Genomic DNA, 20,677 nt, shown 5'->3' on the forward strand with positions numbered 1-20,677 from the left:
GGGCAGCCGGCTCAGGATTTCAGCGGCTCGCTCAGAGCCTGAGCCGGGCTTTGGACCAGGGATCTGTGCGGATCCCAACTCCATGGTCATGATGACGCAGAACCTGGGCCAACTCTGTGACATCAGCAGAGAGCAGACTTCAGCCCGCTCTCTGCTGAAAATGGGTTACAGGAGTGCAAAACAAACTGCACTTCTGTGATCCATAGGAGAAGTACAACCAAACTATTCCTCATTCTCAACTTCAGAAGAGGCAAGAGTATAGAATACTATAAATCTTGCCATGATGGATTCTCTTTAAACAAGGCCTTTGGAAAAGTCTACACTGGGTTCACACTTTTGATCAGAAGAGAGGTTTAGGTGCAGAGCAGTTTATAGGTAAAGTAGGTCAAGGTAGATTGTATGCATGGTAAATGACTGCATACACAGCTCAGCTACAGTGTATATAAAAACATAACACATCCCTGTTAAAGTGTCAGGTTTCTGTGCTGTAAAAAATGAGACAAAGATAAAGAATTTCAGAACTTTTTCCCCCTTTAACGTGACCTATGAACTGTACAACGCAATCGAAAAACAAACTGAAATCTTTTAGGTGGGGGGGGAGTAAAAATAAAAAACTAAAATAATGTGGTTGCATAAGTGTGCACACCCTCTTATAACTGGGGATGTAGCTATGTTCAGAATTAAGCAATTACATTCAAACTCATGTTAAATATGAGTCAGCACACACCTGCCATCATTTAAAGTGCCTCTTATTAACCCCAAATAAAGTTCAGCTGTTCTAGTAGGTCTTTCCTGGCATTTTCTTAGTCGCATCCTACAGCAAAAACCATGGTCCGCAGAGAGCTTCCGAAGCATCAGAGGGATCTCATTATTAAAAGATATCAGTCAGGAGAAGGATATAAAAGAATTTCCAAGGCATGGAACGCAGTGAAGGCAGTCATCATCAAGTGGAGATAATATGGCACAGCAGTGAAATTACCAAGAACTGGATGTCCCTCCAAAATTGATGAAATACGAGAAGAAAACTGGTCAGGTTATGCTGCCAAGAGGCCTACAGCAACATTAAAGGAGCTGCAGGAATATTTGGCAAGTACTGGCTGTGTGGTACATGTGACAACAATCTTCCGTATTCCTCATATGTCTGGGCTATGGGGTAGAGTGGCAATACCAAGAAAAACATCCAAGCCCGGATAAATTTTGCAGAAGTCTCCCAAAAGCATGTGGGAAAATGTGTTATGGTCTGATGAAACCAAGGTTGAACTTTTTGGCCATAATTCCAAAAGATATGTTTGGTGCAAAAAACAACACTGCACATCACCAAAAGAACACAATACCCACCGTGAAGCATGGTGGTGGCAGCATCATGCTTTGGGGATGTTTTTCTTCAGCTGTAACAGGGGCCTTAGTCAAGGTAGAGGGAATTATGAACAGTTCCAAATACCAGTCAATATTGGCACACAACCTTCAGGCTTCTGCTAGAAAGCTTAACATGAAGAGGAACTTCATCTTTCAGCATGACAACGACCCAAAGCATACATCCAAATCAAAGAAATGGTTTCACCAGAAGAAGATTAAAGTTTTGAAATGGCCCAGCCAGAGCCCAGACCTAAATCTGTTTGAAAATCTGTAGGGTGATCTTAAGAGGGCTGTGCACAAGAGATGCACTCGCAATCTGACAGATTTGGAGTGTTTTTGCAAAGAAGAGTGGGCAAATATTGCCAAGTCAAGATGTGCCATGCTGATAGACTCATACCCAAAAAGACTGAGTGCTGTAATACAATCAAAAGGTGCTTCAACAAAGTATTAGTTTAAAGTGGTTGTAAACCCTTACAGACCACTTTTTTACTACAGGTAAGCCAATAGTAAGGCTTACCTGTGGCTACCCCAGATATCTCCTAAACCTGCACGGTTTAGGAGATATCCCCTGTACCAGCATGTGCCGACAACATTGGCACATGCGTGCCATTGCTTCAGCTAGTGTGCCATTCACGGCGGCTCCTGCACGCATGCGCGGAAGTGATATCATGGCGGCTCTGGCCAATCACAGCACCGGAGCCCACTCCGGGAGCGATTTCGCCGGCCGGAACTGTGTACGGGGAACACTGCAGGGGCTTTGAGCTAAGGTGAGTATTTCATAATGAGTTAGTATGCTTTGTTTACAACCACTTTAAGGGTATGCACACTTATGCAACCATATTATTTTATTTTTTTATTTTTACTTCCCTACCACCTAAAAGATTTCCATTTTTTGTTCAACTGAGTTGTACAGTTTATAGGTCACATTAAAGGTGGAAAAAGTTCTGAAATGATTTATCTTTGTCTTTACATCACAGAAACCTGACATTTTAACAGAGGTGTGTAGATTTTTTATATCCACTGTACCTCTAGCAGATTGCTATGAACACAATTACTATACTGTACAGTTAGGTTAACCAAAGAAAAGCAGATTTCTCTTGCCAATGACAAAGCCTTCCTTGACTATATTGTACACTGTTGAAAAAGCTGAAGTCTTCTCCCTGACTAGGCTACTCCCAGGTGATGGTACAATACAGCGTGTACTCAGTGAAATGTGTCCTACTTTTTTCTATGGAATGAAAGGAATGATATTCAGTTGCACAACATACTGTAAGAACTCTGAAAAGAAGAACAAAGCATTCTTATTGTTGTTTTATCTTCCTCTACTGGTAGTGAATGCATTTTGCAATAAGGTTCTTTTGATTTTAGTAATTAATTATACATAATTATATAGTTGATCTTTTTAAGAGACTCTTTTGTGTTTTAATATTTAACGCAGAAAATATGTAAAGCATCTGCATAATATTGACATAACTATATATATATATACCTAACAATACATAAAATAAATAAATATGTAGATGTTCATCATTTGAACAGTATATAATAATTGGATATTTACTATTAATGAATATTAAATGTTATTGGGAAGCATTATCTATTCCTAAAATTTTTATCTTTGTCTTTTTTTAGTAAACTTATAGGTTTATATTTAAAGAAGTATTTTTTTTTTTTTTACCTTGGTGGATGCAGAATCTGTCTGATGTTGCATCTGTCCCCCGCCGGCTCTAAGACTGAGAACCAAGTGATCAAACACCACTGATCGCTTGGTTCTCAGAGTTCCCTGAGCAGAGAGCTGATGACTGTCAGTCACTGCTGTCTGCCCTGGCCCCCCCCCCCCCCCGCCATGCTCACTGGAGTGCTGAGCTATAGAGGAGGTGGGAGCGGCCAGCTCAGGCTTTCAGCGGTTCGCTCAGAGGCTGACCCGGGTGCCGGTGCAGGCATGGGGGTGGATCACGACTTCATTGTCGCAATCTTTTCCGAGCCTGGACTGGTTCTGTGACGTCAGCCGACAGTGGGCTTCAGCCCGCTGTCTGCTGAAAACAGGTCACAGGAATGCAGAATTTAAAGAGCATAGGGTATCCCTGAGTTTCCCACAAGGATAGACACAGGCGTATATGGGATTTGTAAGTGTGCAACAACCAATAGTGAACAAGATAAAGATATGTTTAAAGAACAGAATTTATTAATCCATAGAAAAAGTGTAAGCAGACATTCTAAAAATGTGTGTACAGTGCTACCAAATTTGCCATACAATTAACAGAACCCAGGATGGTGGTGGGATCGCCGCACTTTGCCCAAATTGGGCTTCTTCAGGATCCACTTGAGGTTCACATAATATATTAACTGGTAAGTAAACAATACATAATTATTGAACAATACACCTACAGAATATTCATCACATATAATAAACAACAATAAGGAGAGCAAAAATAAATATCAACATCAGAGAGTCAACACCTGCAAGCAGGAATGGCATGAAAATTTTTTGTATAAAAGTATAAAAATATAAAAAATATATAACTATGAAAAAAATGTACCAGTAATTGGACTAAATAAAAAAAAAATACACGTTATCCACGGGAGAAGTACAGCCAAACAATGTTTGGCTGTACTTCTTCTTTTATTTACACCCATTATTAGCCCTGATGAAGGGTGCCCTCATCAATTAGACATGTTGGCTTTCCTTGATCATTCAATAAACATACCAACTTTATAAAAATTGCTGAGCAATCTTTTGGTGGCAGGTTCTTATCTGGAGTGTTAGGGACACTTGCTGATTGGCAATTGCCTGATTTCACACAGTGCACACTATGAAAATGTGAGAGTGAGTGATCAGACAGTTGGCAAGAGCAGCTTTCAAGTATCTATTGTCCCCTGCCTTTTTAATTGCCTTAGTAATAGCAGTTCTGATATTTGTGTTTTGATCGAACTTTAGAAATAGAGTATTTTGTATCCTACTGAAGGGGTCACTTTAGGGGGTCTTGGCCCATGAAGCAATTATACCACTAAATATGAAAACATGTTTTTCTATTTAAGTGGCCTATCCAAAAAAATTGTTCATAGTCAAAGAGATCTTTCTTCAGTGCACCCAACCCGTAGCAATCATAATTCACTGTGCTGAAATGAGAGCATTACAAAATGAATTCCGATTGATTGCTATTACTGCTTTTAAAAATTAAGTCTGAAAAATATTAACTAAATGTGTCATTCATTCTAAGGTTGTCAATTTCTGCATGATTGCTAAGATTAGATCCAAGAGATTAATCTCACAGGAACTAAGGTTGCCCATCCGTTTCATATGGGAGAAATTACTGGGCAACTAATTTCTTTCTCTAATTCAATTCTGTGATGCTTAAATGGCAAATTTGAAATCTGTCAATCTGTCAATTGCACCACTAATACTTTAGTATCACCGTCCTATGACTACAATTTCTTGTGATCAACTTCAATATTTGTGTCATATTAGCTATCATGGGAACTATGGAACTATGGAAGAGATCTGCATTTCTGCAGCTGAGCACCTGAGGCTACACAATGAGCCAATTTACACTCATAGGAGAAAGTATTAGTGATAAATCCACTCCAGAGACTTCAATGGGAAGAACATTATTTGTGCATTAGATGTTTAAACTGCTTAAATATTGGGTGTTTTTTTCCCAGTTATTAGAATACCCTGTAAGATTACTTTTTAAAGCGAAGTATGTTTTTATTTTTTATTTTGGACTTCAGCCCGCTCTCTGCTGAAAGCGTGTCACAAGATTGCAAAACGAACTGCACTTCTGTGACCCACAGGAGGAGTAAAGCCAAACATGTTTTGACTGTACTTCTCCTTTAACCACTTCAGCCCTGGAAGGATTTGTCCCCTTAATGACCGGGAGATACAGCACTGCGTCGCTTTAACTGACAATTGCACGGTAGTGCGACGCTGTACCCAAACAAATTTGACACAAAAAGAGCTTTCTTTTGGAGGTATTTGATCCCTTCTGTGGTTTTTGTTTCTTGTGCTATAAACAAAAAAAGACCAGCAATTTTGAAAAAAAAAATAATTTCCACAGAGTTGGTAAGATTGAATAAAGGCTCATCTATTCAGTTCAACACGCGCATGTGTGTGTATGCTAAGAAACACATCGAAACACATCCTTACTGCTCTAACAGTAAAGAATCCCATACAAATTTTAGGATTGAACCACCTCTTGTCCAACTTCATTGTGTAGCTCTGTGTCTTCTTGGGTTAATTACATTCCTCCCAATGCTAAAGTCACCATTTACTAATTAGTATATTACTATCATATCACCTCTTAATCGTCTCTTCTCATGGGAGAATACAATTAATTATTTGTAGTCTTTCCTTATAACTGAGGTCCTCCAGTCCCCCTAAGAGCTTTGGTGCCCTTCTCTGGACTCTTTCCAGTTCAAACACGTTCTTCCTGAGGACTGGTGACCAGAACTGGACAGCATCCCCAGGATGTGGTCAAACTAGAGTTTTGTAATATGGTTGAATTTTTAGTTTTATCTCTAAACTAAATACCCTATTGATGCTAATAGTCTGCTGGCCTTGCTTGCTGCATCTTGGCATTGCATGCTATTGCTCAATCTGAGGTCTGCTAGGACCCCCAGATCTTTCTCCATCCTTGATTCCCTCAGAGGTTCTCCCCCTTGACGAGTAACTTGCATGCATTATTTTAGCTCCAAAGTGCATTACTTTACATCTTTTTAATAATAAACCTCATGTGCCATTTAGCTGCCCACTTCTCTATTTTAAATAGCTACAGTTTCTATATCCTGTTGTGAAGTTACTGCCCTGCTAGGATTTGTATCACCAGCAAACACTGAGAGAAATGTTTATTACAACCTCTTTATGAACAAGTTAAAAAATTGGTCACGGGACAGGACCCCCCCGATGTACCCCATTTTCCCCTGCATTTTATTTTGCAAAAGTTGTTCGTAATTCTTTATTTTTCACAGCAGATTGCCCTGGTTTTCCTGTGTAGCCAAAGCAATTCTCAAAAAATGTTTTAACCACATGCCTACCAGCCGCCGCAGTTGTATGGCGGCAGAATGGCACAGCTGGGCGAAACGACATTATGTAACTTCGCTTCGCCCTGTGGCCACTAAGGGGCATGTGCGCACCACCGAAGGTGCGCCCGCACGCCCCCAGCTCGCCCCCCTCGAGCCGATGCGAGTGCCTGGCGGTCTCGATCACCGCCGAGCTCCCGCAATCGCTTGGGGCACACGGAGAACCCGGAACCGTATGTGTGAACACACAGTTTCCAGTTCTCTGAGGGGAGAACTGACAAATCCTCTGTTCATACAGAGGATCTGTTAGCTTCCCTGCACAGTCCACATCCCCCTTCAGTTAAAACACTTCCTAGGACACACATTAACCCCTTCACTGCCCCCTAGTGTTGACCCCGTCACTGCCAGTGACTTTTTTACAGTAATCAATGCATTTTTAATCGCACTGATCGCTGTATTAATGCCAATGGTCCCAAAAATGTGTCAAAATTGTCCGATGTGTCCGCCATAATGTCACAATCAAGATAAAAATCACTGATCACCGTCATTACTAGTTAAAAAAAATTACTAATAAAAATGCCATAAAACTATCCCCTATTTTGTAGACGCTATAACTTTTCCGCAAACCAATCAATATACGCTTATTGCGATTTTTTTTTACCAAAAATATGTACAAGAATACGTATTGGCCTAAACTGAGGAAAAAAAATATTTTTTTATATATTTTTTGGGGATATTTATTATAGCAAAAAGTGGAAAATAATGCGTTTTTTTTCAAAATTGTCGCTCTTTTTTTGTTTATAGCGCAAAAAATAAAAACAAATAACAAATACCACCAAAAGAAAGCTCTATTTGTGGGGAAAAAAGGACAACAATTTTGTTTGGGAGCCACGTCGACCGCGCAATTGTCCGTTAAATTGACACAGTGCCGAATCGCAAAAAGTGCTCTGGTCTTTGGCCAGCCAAATGGTCCGGGGCTTAAGTGGTTAAAAATGTAAACACGATAATACATTATTATGGCGTTACGGTGCTTGTGGTCCAAAAAATTGCTAGAGAGCACCGATTTAGAAACCATTGAAAACTGTCACCCTTATTAACTAAATAACTACATATAACTGAGAATTGTTAGGGTAACATATTTAGGTATATGACGTCAAACGAAAATCTATTTTCTGCATCTGTTTTAGTTTTTACATGCAACGTTGAAAAAAAAATTAATTTTGGTAACGAACACCTCCAAAATTACCAAAGAGTCTGTCAATGTCCAAATTCATTTTCATACTGTTTCCATGGTTGAAGCCAGAAAGCCAGAAAGCTTTCTAGAAAGAAGGTATTGAGCTCCACTTTAATAATGTACCATTATTATTATATTATTATACCATTATTATACAAGGTAAAAAAAAAATAACATTGTTATAAAGTGTTTAACAGCAACCAAACACCTTCAAATGTGTTGTTCTAGCTCCATCCAAATAGAAACCTTCCACATAGAATATTAGCTCAGTAGGAGTTACCTAATATTTTTACGTAACACGTTTGTCATTAAAAATACTTACTGAAGGTAGGAGACAGACTCCCACAGGTAAACCTAGACCTAAATGTTATGGGAGTTTCCACTTTCTTGCTGGGAGTGGAATGTCCCTTTTAAATTATTAAACAGTAGCAATTCCAAGTAGCAATTGTCAAGAGATAGCACGTGCTTCCAAAATTTGCAAGTGCTTCTTGTTCCTCAAAGAGATTTTACGGCATGTAGAACATTTTTTTTTTATAACTTGAGCATTAATCATTCTTTTCCATATAAAAAAGATGTTAACATTCTACTGTGCATGGACTGCATTGTACCACTGTCAAAGAGTCACCTAGTGAGGAATAAGACTGCAACATTTTTAACAGAGCACAATTGTGGCAAGTAAGGGCTTGCCATTCATATGATTGTTGGGTACTGTCCATGAGAATCTCTTACTTTGCACCAACAGTTCAATTTTCAGAATAAGCTTTCAGGGGTCTACCACCCTTTTCTTCTGCAGTACAGATGCACAAAGGTTTAGACAATCACATTTGTATGAGAAATCTACTTATCTTTGGCCAACCTAGATGTGCTGCATACTATGTTCATTGCAATCTGATAGATAGAAAGTATCTGAGCTGTGTATACAGTGTTCTTATTCAGTCAGATAGTGACCCCCATCTTCTGTTGTGCCCCATTTAAATTTCTTTGGCTATAATTTTGCTTGGGTGCGTTGGTACTTGTGTATGACTGGCTCATTAGTATCACTTATATCATGACACGCTGGACATCTTGATGGTTTATTGATCAATTTTTTCCTGCGATTGCCGCTATAGACTAGTAAAAACAAATTTGGCCATCATTAATTAGTTACACTTGAGCTCTTTGCAGCTGTAATATGAAGTAGGTCCCAGCAAAGTTTTGAAATTCCGTATGTGAGATACTAAATTTAGTATGAACATAATAGGTTGATTATAGTTCCATCTGTCTACTACAGGACACGTTCTTTTGAATTCTTTTCAATAATAAATAGGTTAATAAATAGGGCAAATAAATTCCTAAATAATTTAATTAACAATTTAAAAAGAGGAATTGTGTATCTTATAGTCTAACTAGAATATCCTTAATGATTCATATCCATACATATACAGTACATATATGTAGACCATGAGGTAGTCGCTCATGAACCCAACAACGGCCCTTATCTTCTATTGATGTGGTTTGCAGCAAGCTTCTCTGAAAACTTGCTTGATTGTGTTTTTGCTAAGCATACATTGAAGCAGAATTTATCAATTAAAAAATATTATAATCATTTTTATGAATACGTTTCAATATTTATGTTTTTATGGCTAGAGTGACTCACCAACACTAGCTATATCTTTATTTGGCTCGCAGGATTTCAAAACTTGGAACCTCTAATTTTCCTATTTGAGAATCACAGCAATAAGAATCACTTTTGAGAATCAATTGATAGTAAATGCCCATCTGGATTAGTTAATTATGTAAAAGAATATATATATATATATATATATATATATATATATATATATATATATATATATATGTTTGTAAAGTCATAGGAGTTTTAGAATTGAAGTGGCATTTCACAGAGGACTAGCCAAAGAGTCAAGACTGGAGTTAAAACATGGATGAATATTTTGATGCCATTATTAATGCCATTATTCATTATATTATTAATGCTCTTCTATTACAGTTGAACTTTCTGACAAAAGACCAAGTTTGGATATAATATCCCTTCTGCTTACAGGATTTAAAACAAAAAGATTAATATTGTATTATGAACTTAACAATCTATTTGGAAAGCTACTTTTGTAACCCATTTTGTAAAACATGACATTTACCAATGGACATAGCAAAGACACAGGGCACAGCTCGTCCAAACCACCAGACCACCAGGAAGTCAGATAAAAGGCTAAACAAGAAAAACTTTTTTCATGTTTCCTATTTCCAATTCTGCAGAACTTTTGAACACATTTACAGTAACATGTTTTAACCAACTACAACCCAGCTTAACTTCTTGTCTTCATATATAGAGACTTCAGAAAAAATATATACAGGAAGAGTACACTAATGAACCACCAATCTAATGTCCCAAATTACAGTATAGCAATTTGTGTCCACGCAAAATCCAATAAAGTAACACTATGAATAACAACGTGCAGTTTTATATTTCTACTATAGTATCTAACATATGCCAAGAAGATTTATAACATTTGGCCTACAAAAAACCAAAAGCAGAAATCTTATAGAAATGTATCTGAGACAGACTCATTGTGAGATCCTAGTTTTATACATTTCACCCCCTCTACTGGTCAAAAGACATGCTCTGCCAAATTAGAACATGCGCAATTCTTGTGTGTGTTTATTGTAGGTTAAAAACGAAAAATATCCTCAATACTATGTTTAAAAAATCATACAAAAACTCCCTCATTAGCACCTTGGTAAAGATGACAAGAACCAGTATTCTGGAGAATCAGAGCAGGCAAGAACTCCCTTCCTTGAATCAATGGTTTGCCCAAACAAATTGTAATAAATCTATGGAAGATCTATCACCCACTATTAACGGTAAAGAAGAGTCCTTCCAAAGGAAATGGTTTTACTGAAATGAATTTATATTTACTACAGATACTCATCTGTGGCAACTTGAGTACCTCAAGATAACTCCAAACTATATACTAATCAAAATGATTTGGTAACCTGATGGATGTTGTGAGCCTAGTTTCTCTTCTTCTTTTCTCCGTCCTTTCCCCCCCCTTCCCCCATTTTCCCACACGTCTCCCTCCCCGGTTCCTTGATCCTTAAAAATGAAAATTGAGACAGCGCCAAACCTAATTAGAAAGGGCAGATTTAATAATGATATACTGGCTTAAAGAAACGAATGATCGTTATATGCAATTTTCAACTCTCTGATCCATACCAACAATATGGTATGGACTAACTATGCAATATTTCATATAGAATATAATGTTGCCCTAAAGTCTTTATTGTGCTGTATATTTGAAGAATTTTTGTATGTTCTTGTTGTCTACAGTGGGTAAATCTATTTTTAAAAAAATGTTATGATTGATTTAGTGACAGTTTATGTGAAACAGATCTGGGGTGATGGTGTGGGTGTCACAAAAGTGACAAGAGTCACTCACAAAAGTCTTTGATTTTATCAGATAGGCACTTATGTGAATGCCTGTGTGCGATAAATAAACCTCTGCTATTATATTAAAAATCAAATAGTTAATAGTTGTCACTGAGTATGAGCATGCTGTTTCCACCCAGTATTGCAGACAAAGGTTATTGCGGTGTATCTGGGGCCTGCCTACCAGATTGGCCTCTGATTCTCTGCCATGTCCTAATAGCTACTCCGTTTTTTGTTTTTTTTAGTTTTCTGTCCTCCACTTACTATAATGATTCAAAATACACATTTCAGAATTGCAATAGCTGTTGCTTCTATTTAAACATGGTCATTTTAAAACCACAGACATAAGCACTAATTACAAAAATGTTAATATAACTACTATTGTGATTATATATAACTTATTAGAACAGCTGGTGTACTCTACGTTGCCATCCAGCCATTCATTTTTCTGACCTCAAAAAACAATGCAGCCCTTTGAAGGAGTTATGGGTAGCATGGGCATACTTCTTGAACTCCTATGATGGAAAAGAGGGACATATTGAAGCACCAAAGGTCTTTAAGAAAAAAAACATACCCCAGGGCAAAAGTAAGTAGAGCTTGAACACCCTTAAAGCATCTGCCTACGTAAGTCTTAACAAACTCTTGCATTAGACAACAGCAAAAACCAAAACACAAATCCCTCGAAACATGCTGGTACTCATAACAAAAAAAAATGTACTGCCCATATCAACCAATGTTAAAAAATATATATTTTTAGGCAAGTTGCTATTGCAAATGACTTTTTCTTTATAATAATATTCCAAGAAAAGCAACAATAATTGACCTAAGGTTGAGAGCAATATGAACATGACTTTTGATGCTACACAGAGAGATAATTACACGAATTTGTGCATTAGGCCTAAAAGGGGGACAGTTGAGCAAGAGAGATAGGGAAGAAGGGTTTGGGTTCATAAGAGGGGGAAGTCTATCCTAATGGGTCATTTCTGAGCTATGGATATCTTATGAGACTCTTTGAAAAAAGCCAATAACTCATGGCTTAGTCTGGTCTGTGTGTTGGCACCAAGAGCTATAGCCTCTTGCAGATTGGAGTACTAAACATTATTACACCTTTTAATTATTTTTCTTCATCATGTGGGTTCACTCCAGCTTATGCAAATGTGCATACAAAATCTACCAACCATTAATACAATTTTTTTTTCAATCATATTGTTATAGAAATATACAAATAACCATACTAGAATGGCCACGTTTGGTATGGGCCTTCTTGAATAATTATTTTTTTTACTTTATACATTTGACCACCATTAGGATTCACGTAACCTACAATGCCCTTGTTTTCAGTAAGTTTTCAAAAATTCATAGAAAAAAAAAAATACCACAGATCTTTCATGGAATTTTACAGTGAACGGCCCACTATGACTCATGCTTACTGAAACCTACCAGCAATTTGAGAGGAGGTTATTTATGTTCCCCTAAATAAGCCTACGTAGCTTTTTTTTGGGGGGGGGGGGGTTGTGATCACTGCATAATGGATTAGCTATAATGAACAAAACTCAACTTTTAAAAATTGTGTTGGAAATTTTTTTTCTTTTTCAATAAATGACATGTACACATATGGAAATAAATCTAATAGTGATATGAAGTAGGAATTAATCAAGGTTATTCTGACAACTAACTTCAACCAATCTCAGCTGGAGCATTCTTTTGTAAAACACTACGCCATATGCGTTCACTTGATATATATACATATAATATATACACCAATTGATAGGTGAGCAGCACCTGCTATATTATATTAGGCCTAATATCCGGATATGCAGCAATATGATGACAAGGAGTTGCTGCATGACTTAAAGATTTATCTAAAGTTCCAAAAATGAATATATGCAAATATGTATGAATTTAAAAAAATCTATCTATCTATCTATCTATCTATCTATCTATCTATCTATCTATCTATCTATCTATCTATCTATCTATCTATCTATCTATCTATCTATCTATCTATCTATCTAAAAATGCCAGTAGCGTTAGCTGTAGAAAGCTGTAGCTGTAGAATGTGTTTTTGCAGTAGCATTTTTCAGCGTTTTTTAGCTGTAGTGCTTTTAGCTTTTTTTTAAAAAAATTATACTCCCACAAAAGCCGCATTTTCCAGCGTTTTTTTAGCCTTTTTTAGCTGAAAAACGCCTCTCAAAACCCACTAGTTCTGGGGTTTTTTCTCCAGCCAGAAAACGCCCTTGCCAAAAATTGCTGATAACAGCCATAGACACATAGGATAACATGCTGGAGAGTTTATTGGCTGCAGGAAAAAACGTCTGAAGCCAAAAACAGCCACGGTAAAAATGTCCAGTGTGCATGAGGCCTTATTGTATTATAACTTTGATTTTGTTGTTGTTTTGTCATTTTTTTTTTTTTAATTTGTGGAATCCAATCTTTTGTCAGTGTGTTTCTGTGGTTGTTGCATAAAGTTTTGTATGTGTGGCAGTAATTGGTCTAAACCTTAAAACATCTTGTATATGCCATTGGCAGCATATCAATCAGTGTATAGATATTAGTTAGGCACAGACCATAATTACGCATATGAATAAATAAGGCAATTTTCATGAACGCATTCATTTATTGTCTAATTAATTTAGACTTGTAGCTGTGGGGTAAATTAAGTTAAAGTTAGGTTTGCCTACAAAGGCCCACCGGTATGTTTGTATGTTTTTTTAGGAAAACTGCAATTACCGCTATATAGAAAATACTAAATATACATTAAATATAAAATAACACAATTACTTAAAAAAAAGAGAAGAGCAATTACTTACCTGCCTTGTTTGGTGATGATCATCTCTGTGTGATGCTTGTGAAATTTACTCCATAGGGGGTGATTAGCTAGGGTGACCTGTATCTTCTCAGAACTCTGGCTTCCTGGGCTAGGGGTACGAGTGAAGGAGTGAGTTAGGGTTATGGGGAAAGAGAGATGTCCATCACATTGAGGGTAACTTTCGGTTTCTTCAATCTCAGGGTTACAGTCCTGTCTGTAGGGGCAGATAACGGTGGAGGAGTGACGGACTCCATGGAGATAGGTATAATTAGCAGGTAAGCTTTCATCCCCAGAATCAAGATGATCAAATTTATGTTGCAGTTGGGTGGAAAGGCTCTGCTCAGTTGCGCCGCTCTGCAGTTCTTCAGTTCCCTGCATAAGTTTGTCCCTTTGGATCCCCATCATACTTTTCTTACTCAACGTACTCTGCGCATCTGTTTCACTCTGCATCGGTGTTCCGCGGCTTAGCTCTTCTGTGCTCTGCAATTCTGTTTCGCTCCGAACTCCTGTTATGCTCTGCAGTCCTGTACTCTGCACTTTCATCATGCCTGGCATCCTCGGCATGCTCTGTGGTTCAGCTGTGCCCTGCATGTGCTGCTCTTCTGGTAAGTTGTGCATTTGAGTCCCTCTGTGCATTCTGATGCGTAATGCTCCGCTGCACCCATGGAAGTGTCTCAGAGTTACCCCTCCGGTGTCACTGTCACACCAGGTGGATGTCACACAAGAGTCACGTGTGAGGATGTCCTTCCTCCACCTATGCACCTGTCATTATCTCCCCATCACGTTGGCACATGTCACTCACTCCCTGACACAATTTCAACTTCTAGAACCTGAAAATGCTCAGTCCTTCATTTTTCTCTGCTCATACCGTTCTAGCTCCTTGCCGTAACCCTGTCACCTTATTTCTATGTGTATCCATTACACACATAACTATAGATCTTCTGCAGGTGTCACTTGTCACTATCTTTTTATGTCACTCGGTCTGCCACAGCTTGCTTTCTGTGAGTCTGACGCTCTGTCACCTCGAGCCTTTTAACATAGGGAAATTAACTCTTCACTGATTGGTTTAGGTTGCCCATTAAAACTGCCTACAGTGGTGGCTGAGCCTTAAAAGTTTCTTCGTCACATTTGCTGGGTGCCACCTGCAAAAAAAAAGTAGCTTTGTATCCCTCAATAAACTTCTACAGCTTATAACAAGTATGTAAAAAAAAAAATATATAAATGTATGAACACATGCCAACAGCTAATGTACGAGCTCTACAAACCTATAGCATACGGATGGTGACAGGGCAGCCCCTCGTCAGCCAGCATGCTACAGGCAGCACCGGCGTGCAGATACAAAATGTCATTCATGTTTATATCCCGAGCATGTGTCTCTGCTGGAAGGCATTTTGTGCTTTGAGCATATTTATTTTGAAGTGTGTGTTTGTGGTGTAGTGTGCAACATGTGCAGGAAGTAACTGCTCAGGTTACCGGCAGCTCCAGGCAATCCGCCGGTAACATGAGGAGAAACAAGAGGAGATATACAGGGTCAGTATATAAATATATAGACATATTAAGAACGAAAATTAAATAGGGAGTGTGTGTGTGTATATATAAACATATATATATATATATATATATATATATATATATATATATATATATATCTTGTGGCTGATTTTAAGTTGCTTTTCATTTTAAAGCACTACACACCATTTATCACTTGATATCGCTGGTCAGTTTTACGCTTTGCACCATAAAAATACTTTTGGCAAAGTAAAAAAAACTAATGAAATAAAGAACAGCAAACCTGAGGTCACCCTAGGTGAAGTTCGACATTCATCCTTATACTATTACAATGCTGAAAACAGTTTCATTTTTTGCACACAAGAATAAAGCAACACGGCAAGACGTAGTGGTTCAAATGGCCTACAGGTATGAGAAAAATAACCACTTCCAGTGCGCGACTTTTCTGACACTTTTTGTTCACATGTAACAATCAGTATTTTTGGCTAGAAAATGATTTAGAACCCCCCCACAAACATTATATACTTTTTAACGCAAAGGCCCTAGAGAATAAATTAGTGGGTTTTGCAATTTTTTTATGTTATGCAGTATCTGCGCAAACAGTTTTTCAAACACAATTTTTTGGAAAAAAATACACTTTTTTTGAATACATAACCCAATTTTTTTTGTAAAATATAAAAGATGAAGTTACGCTGAGTAAATAGATACCAAACATGTCACGCTTTAAACGTAAATTTTACTTTCCTAGGGGACGCTTTAAAGTGATTGTAATGTTTTTTTTTTTTTTTTTTAAATAACAAACATGTTATACAGTAATACCTTGGTTGAGAGCGTTTTGCAAGACAAGCAACATTTTTAAATTATTTTTGACTTGATATACAAGCAATGTTTTGATATACAAGTAGCGTCATGTCACAACTGAGTATAAAAGAGAAGAGAGGCGCCTCTAAGTGTAACAATATGGTTACATTTAATAAAGGTACAACATTTAGCAACTCACATGGTTGATGAGTAAAACTGGCACATCTAAGTTTGCAGGCATCCGGGGTAAAGCTGTCCACATAGACTGTCCTCCGCACCACCATCGACGTCATCCCTTCCATGCTGCACTCCAGGAGCGGTTCAAGCCACGCTTTCAGATCGCTCTACTGCAGGGTAGTCTTCCTGGTCATGATTGCAGACTGACAGAGGTGAGAGACGGAGGTGTGGAGGATGGTCTATGTGGACAGCTTTACCCCAGATGCCTGCATACTTAGATGTGCCTCCTTTTAATCACCAACCATATGAGTTTCTAAATGTTGTACCTTCATTAAATGTAATCATATTGCTACACTTAGAGGCGCCTCTATTCTCTTCTTCTCTGTGGATGGACATTTTATGGTTACACAACCTATCACATTGCTATAATCTTTTTATATGGACTATAAACTGAAGAATTTATGAATAAATAGTTGTGGAACGAATCATCTGAGTATCCATTATTTCTTATTTCTAAGTGCTTTGGATTACAAGCATGTTTCCGGAACGAATTATGCTCGCAATTCAAGGTTTTATTGTACTTACCTGCTCTGTTGCAATGAATTTGCACAGAGCATCCCAGATCCTCCTCTTTTTCTCGGGTCCCTCTTGACCACTTCTGGCCCCTCCCTCCTGTTGAGTGCCCCCACAACAAGCAGCTTGCTATGGGGGCACCTGAGCCGAGCTGCAGCTCCGTGTGTCCATTCAGACACGGAGCTGCCATTCGGCCCCGCCTCCTCTCTCTCCTGATTGGCTAACTGACTTTGACAGCCACAGGACAGGAGGCAATGGCACCGCTGCTGTGTCTCCAATTAGGAGGGAAAATCAGATGGCTGAGGGACTCGTGGACGTCATTGGATAGAGATGGGGCTCAGGTAAGTATTAGGGGGTGCTGGGGAGGCTGCTAGACGCAGAAGGCTTTTTAGCTTCATGCATAGAATACATTACATGTAAAAATCTAAATTTTTTGCTAGAAAATTACTCAGAACCTCCAAACATTACATATGGTTTTTTTTTTTAGCAGAGACCCTAGGGAATAAAATGGTGGTCATTGCAACTTTTTATTTCACACGGTATCTGCGCAGCAATTTTTCAAACGCATTGTTTTTTGGGAAAAAAAAACTGTTTTATAAATTTGAAAAAACAAAAAAGTTAGTCCGATTTTTTTGCATAATGTGAAAGATAATGTTACGCCGAGTAAATAGATACCTAACATGTCACGCTTTAAAATTGCGTACACTCATGAAGTGGTGCCAAATTTCGGTACCTAAAAATCTCCATAGGTGACATTTTAAAATTTAGGCCCCTTTCACACTGGGGTGGTGCCGGTGTTAGCGGTAAAGCGCCGCTAGTTTTAGCGGCGCTTTACCGCTGATATAGCAGCACTTTTCGCCCACTAGCAGGGTGCTTTCAACCCCCGATAGTCGCTGACGAAAGGGTTAAAAGAGCCACTTTTGCGGCGCCGCCGAATCGCTTTTCAGGCGCTTCGGCAGTGCTGCCCATTCATTTCAATGGGCATGGGTGGTGGAGGAGCGGTGTATACACTGCTCCCGCACCGCCTCAAAGATGCGGCTTGCAGGACTTTTTTTCCCGTCTTGCAAGCCCATCGCCCCAGTGTGAAAGCACTCAGGCTTTCACACTGGGGTGGCTTGAGAGGCGCATTTCGGGCACTTTACAGGCGCTATTTTTGTCACTAAAACGCCTGAAAAGCTCCCCAGTGTGAAAGGGGTCTTACAGAGAAGGTCTTGGGCTAGAATTTTTGCTCTCGCTCTAATGTTTGCGGTGAAACCTCACATGTGTGGTTTGAGCGCCTCGTTCATATGCAGCCTGATGTATGCGTTCGCTTCTGCATGTGAGCATGCGGGGACAGTGGGCGCTTTAAATTTTTTATTTTTTTTTATTGTTTACTTTACTTTTATTTTTATATTTTGACAATTTCCCTTTACATTTTTTTTTGGATCACTTTTATTCCTATTACAATGAATGTAAACATCCCTTGTAATAGGAATGGTGCATAACAAGTCCTCTTTACAGTGAGATCTGGGGTCTATAAGTCCCCAGATCTTGTCTGTAGGCGGGAAAGCCTAAAATAAAAAATACAAAAACGATTTTGGCTTTCCAGCCAAGGCAACAGCAGTGTTTACAACTGTTGAGGCCAGACGTGACGTCATAACACAGTGCCATGGATCCGAAGGTCATAGAGATGTCCGGGGACCATCTGATCCTTGGTCAGCTCTATGGTAAATGGCCACCGTCGGCCGATTCATTCTCCGGTTTGCCAAACGCACAGGCGAGCCGGTAAAAGCAGCGGAGGGCGGCAGGAGGTGGGTGTCCCCTCCCGCCACCTGTAAAAACAATCAAGCAGCTGAACAGCCACTATGATTGTTTTACGGTGCAAGAAAACGCCGGCTGAAAAAGAAGATATCTGTATGATGCCTGCAGTCCTATCCCCACTCAAAGTCCACGACATCATATGATGTCGTTGGGTGGGAAGTTGCCTTTACTGGTTACCACTTTAGATTTTCAGAGGAGGTCTGGTGCTAGAATTACTGCTTATGATCAGACGTTCGCGACTCATGAGTAAGACGATCACTGTTTGCGTGCCTGCAGGACTAAAGCATGCGCTTGCCTTTGTGCGCAAGCATGGGAGGACAGGGGCACTTTACATGGTTTTTTTTTTTTTTTAATATTCATTTAATTTTTTTTTTTTACACTGTTGTTTTAATTTTTTTTTTATCACTTTTATTGCTGTCATGAGAAATTTAAACATCCCTAGTGACAGCAATAGGCATGTGACAGGTCCTCTTTGTGGAGAGATCTGTTGTCAAAACACCAAGATCGGTGTTTCTGAAAGCTTATGATTTTCAAAAAATGGCACCGATGATTTTTGAGTAAACCGGAAGTGATGTCATGCCATGGCTTCCAGGTTACCATTATGAACAGACGATCAAACCGCTCCCCCCCCAGCCAACCCCCCCCCCCCCCCCCCCGTAGCGGCTGGTGAGCCTTTCCGATTGCTATTACAAGAGAGCCGACTCTAAAAAACGGTGCTAGGGTGATGGGCGTCATCAGGTATCATCCCGGTATAACCACCGAAAGGGGTTAATGAACGTTCGACAAAACTGCACAATTTTTTTTCATATCTACTAATATCTACAATTTTTTTCATATCTAATAATAATTTGCCTTTGGAATTATTAAAGTATTCTGAATATGAATCTGATCTTGGACTGTACAGACTATTTACTGAAAATAGGTGAACTTGGCCTTTATCTTTCCTTATTAGCCCTTTTTCCTTTATTTGCGCCTGTTGATTCTGCCAGTAAGTCCGGAATTTTTCAACTACCTTTAGCCTCCCTGGCGGTATGATTATTTCAGATTTTTGCGTCTCAAAGCGGTACAATTATTTTGAATAGAAATTTGGCGTTTTATATTGTAGGTCTGTAATTCTTAGCAATAACACACTTAGATCTGTCCACCAAGAGTCTAGTAGATATCCCGGGTATGATGAAGTTTGAAACACAAAATCATAAATTATAATATAATAAATATAAATAATTAAAAAAAATAATAATACAATAATAATAAAATAAATTGCCCCACGATTCACTATCGCTCAATTCTGCAAGTGTTCTAATTTACTATCGCTGTTTACTATCTGGTCTAAAGCCACTTTTGACGTAAAGGGACACTTTTTGGTTGCTATGGACAATCTCAAGTTTCCAGGCAGAAAGAACAGTATATATAATATAAAACTGCATGCAGGGCAAGGGCCAAAGTATTGTATGATTTCATACAGTACTGTAATCTGTAAGATTACAGTACTGTATGTGTTATGATTTTTACAGTTTTTAAAATTTTCCGCCAGGCTCCGCCTTTGTGCGTTGTGACGCTCGCAGTGAACGGAGCGTGGCACAGAGAGGCTTCGGGCAGAGGATGGAGCCCGCAGACAGTGCAGGGGGACATCGCAGGATCCTGGGGACAAGGTAAGTAACCTGCACCAGGATCCTGAGATGTAATCCCGAGTGTGGCTCGGGGTTACCACTAATGGTGCTGAAATTTAACCCCGAGCCACACTCGGGAATACCGTCAGGGAGGCTACCAGATCAAAGTGTCCAGCAAAAAATGGCAGTTGTAGGACTGAAACAAACTATTTACCACTGACATGGGTGCTTACAATGGTCAGCTTTTATTCACTTAGGTAAAATCTTTGTCCTGAAAGAAAAAAAAAACACAGTTTTATCTGCTTAAAAAGTGTTACCTGGAGTTATGCCTTAATTTGTTAGTCTCGTATGTAAAGCCTAAATCT

The 20,677-nt window shown here is 38.8% G+C and overlaps 1 protein-coding gene across 1 annotated transcript in view; it reads right to left on the bottom strand.

Moving 5' to 3' along the window:
• Positions 1-14,923, bottom strand: part of TBX21 (T-box transcription factor 21) — an 89,767-nt gene extending 74,844 nt beyond the window's left edge. Inside the window, exon 1 of the mRNA XM_073608087.1 lies at positions 13,844-14,923. Within this exon, the coding sequence (XP_073464188.1) occupies positions 13,844-14,478 (635 nt within the window). The 5' untranslated portion in view covers positions 14,479-14,923. The remainder of the gene's footprint in view (positions 1-13,843) is intronic.
• Between the last annotated feature and the right edge of the window lie 5,754 nt (positions 14,924-20,677).

Source organism: Aquarana catesbeiana, linkage group LG12 (assembly GCF_042186555.1).
Source record: "Aquarana catesbeiana isolate 2022-GZ linkage group LG12, ASM4218655v1, whole genome shotgun sequence".
In the NCBI taxonomy this organism is placed as follows: Eukaryota; Metazoa; Chordata; class Amphibia; order Anura; family Ranidae; genus Aquarana; species Aquarana catesbeiana.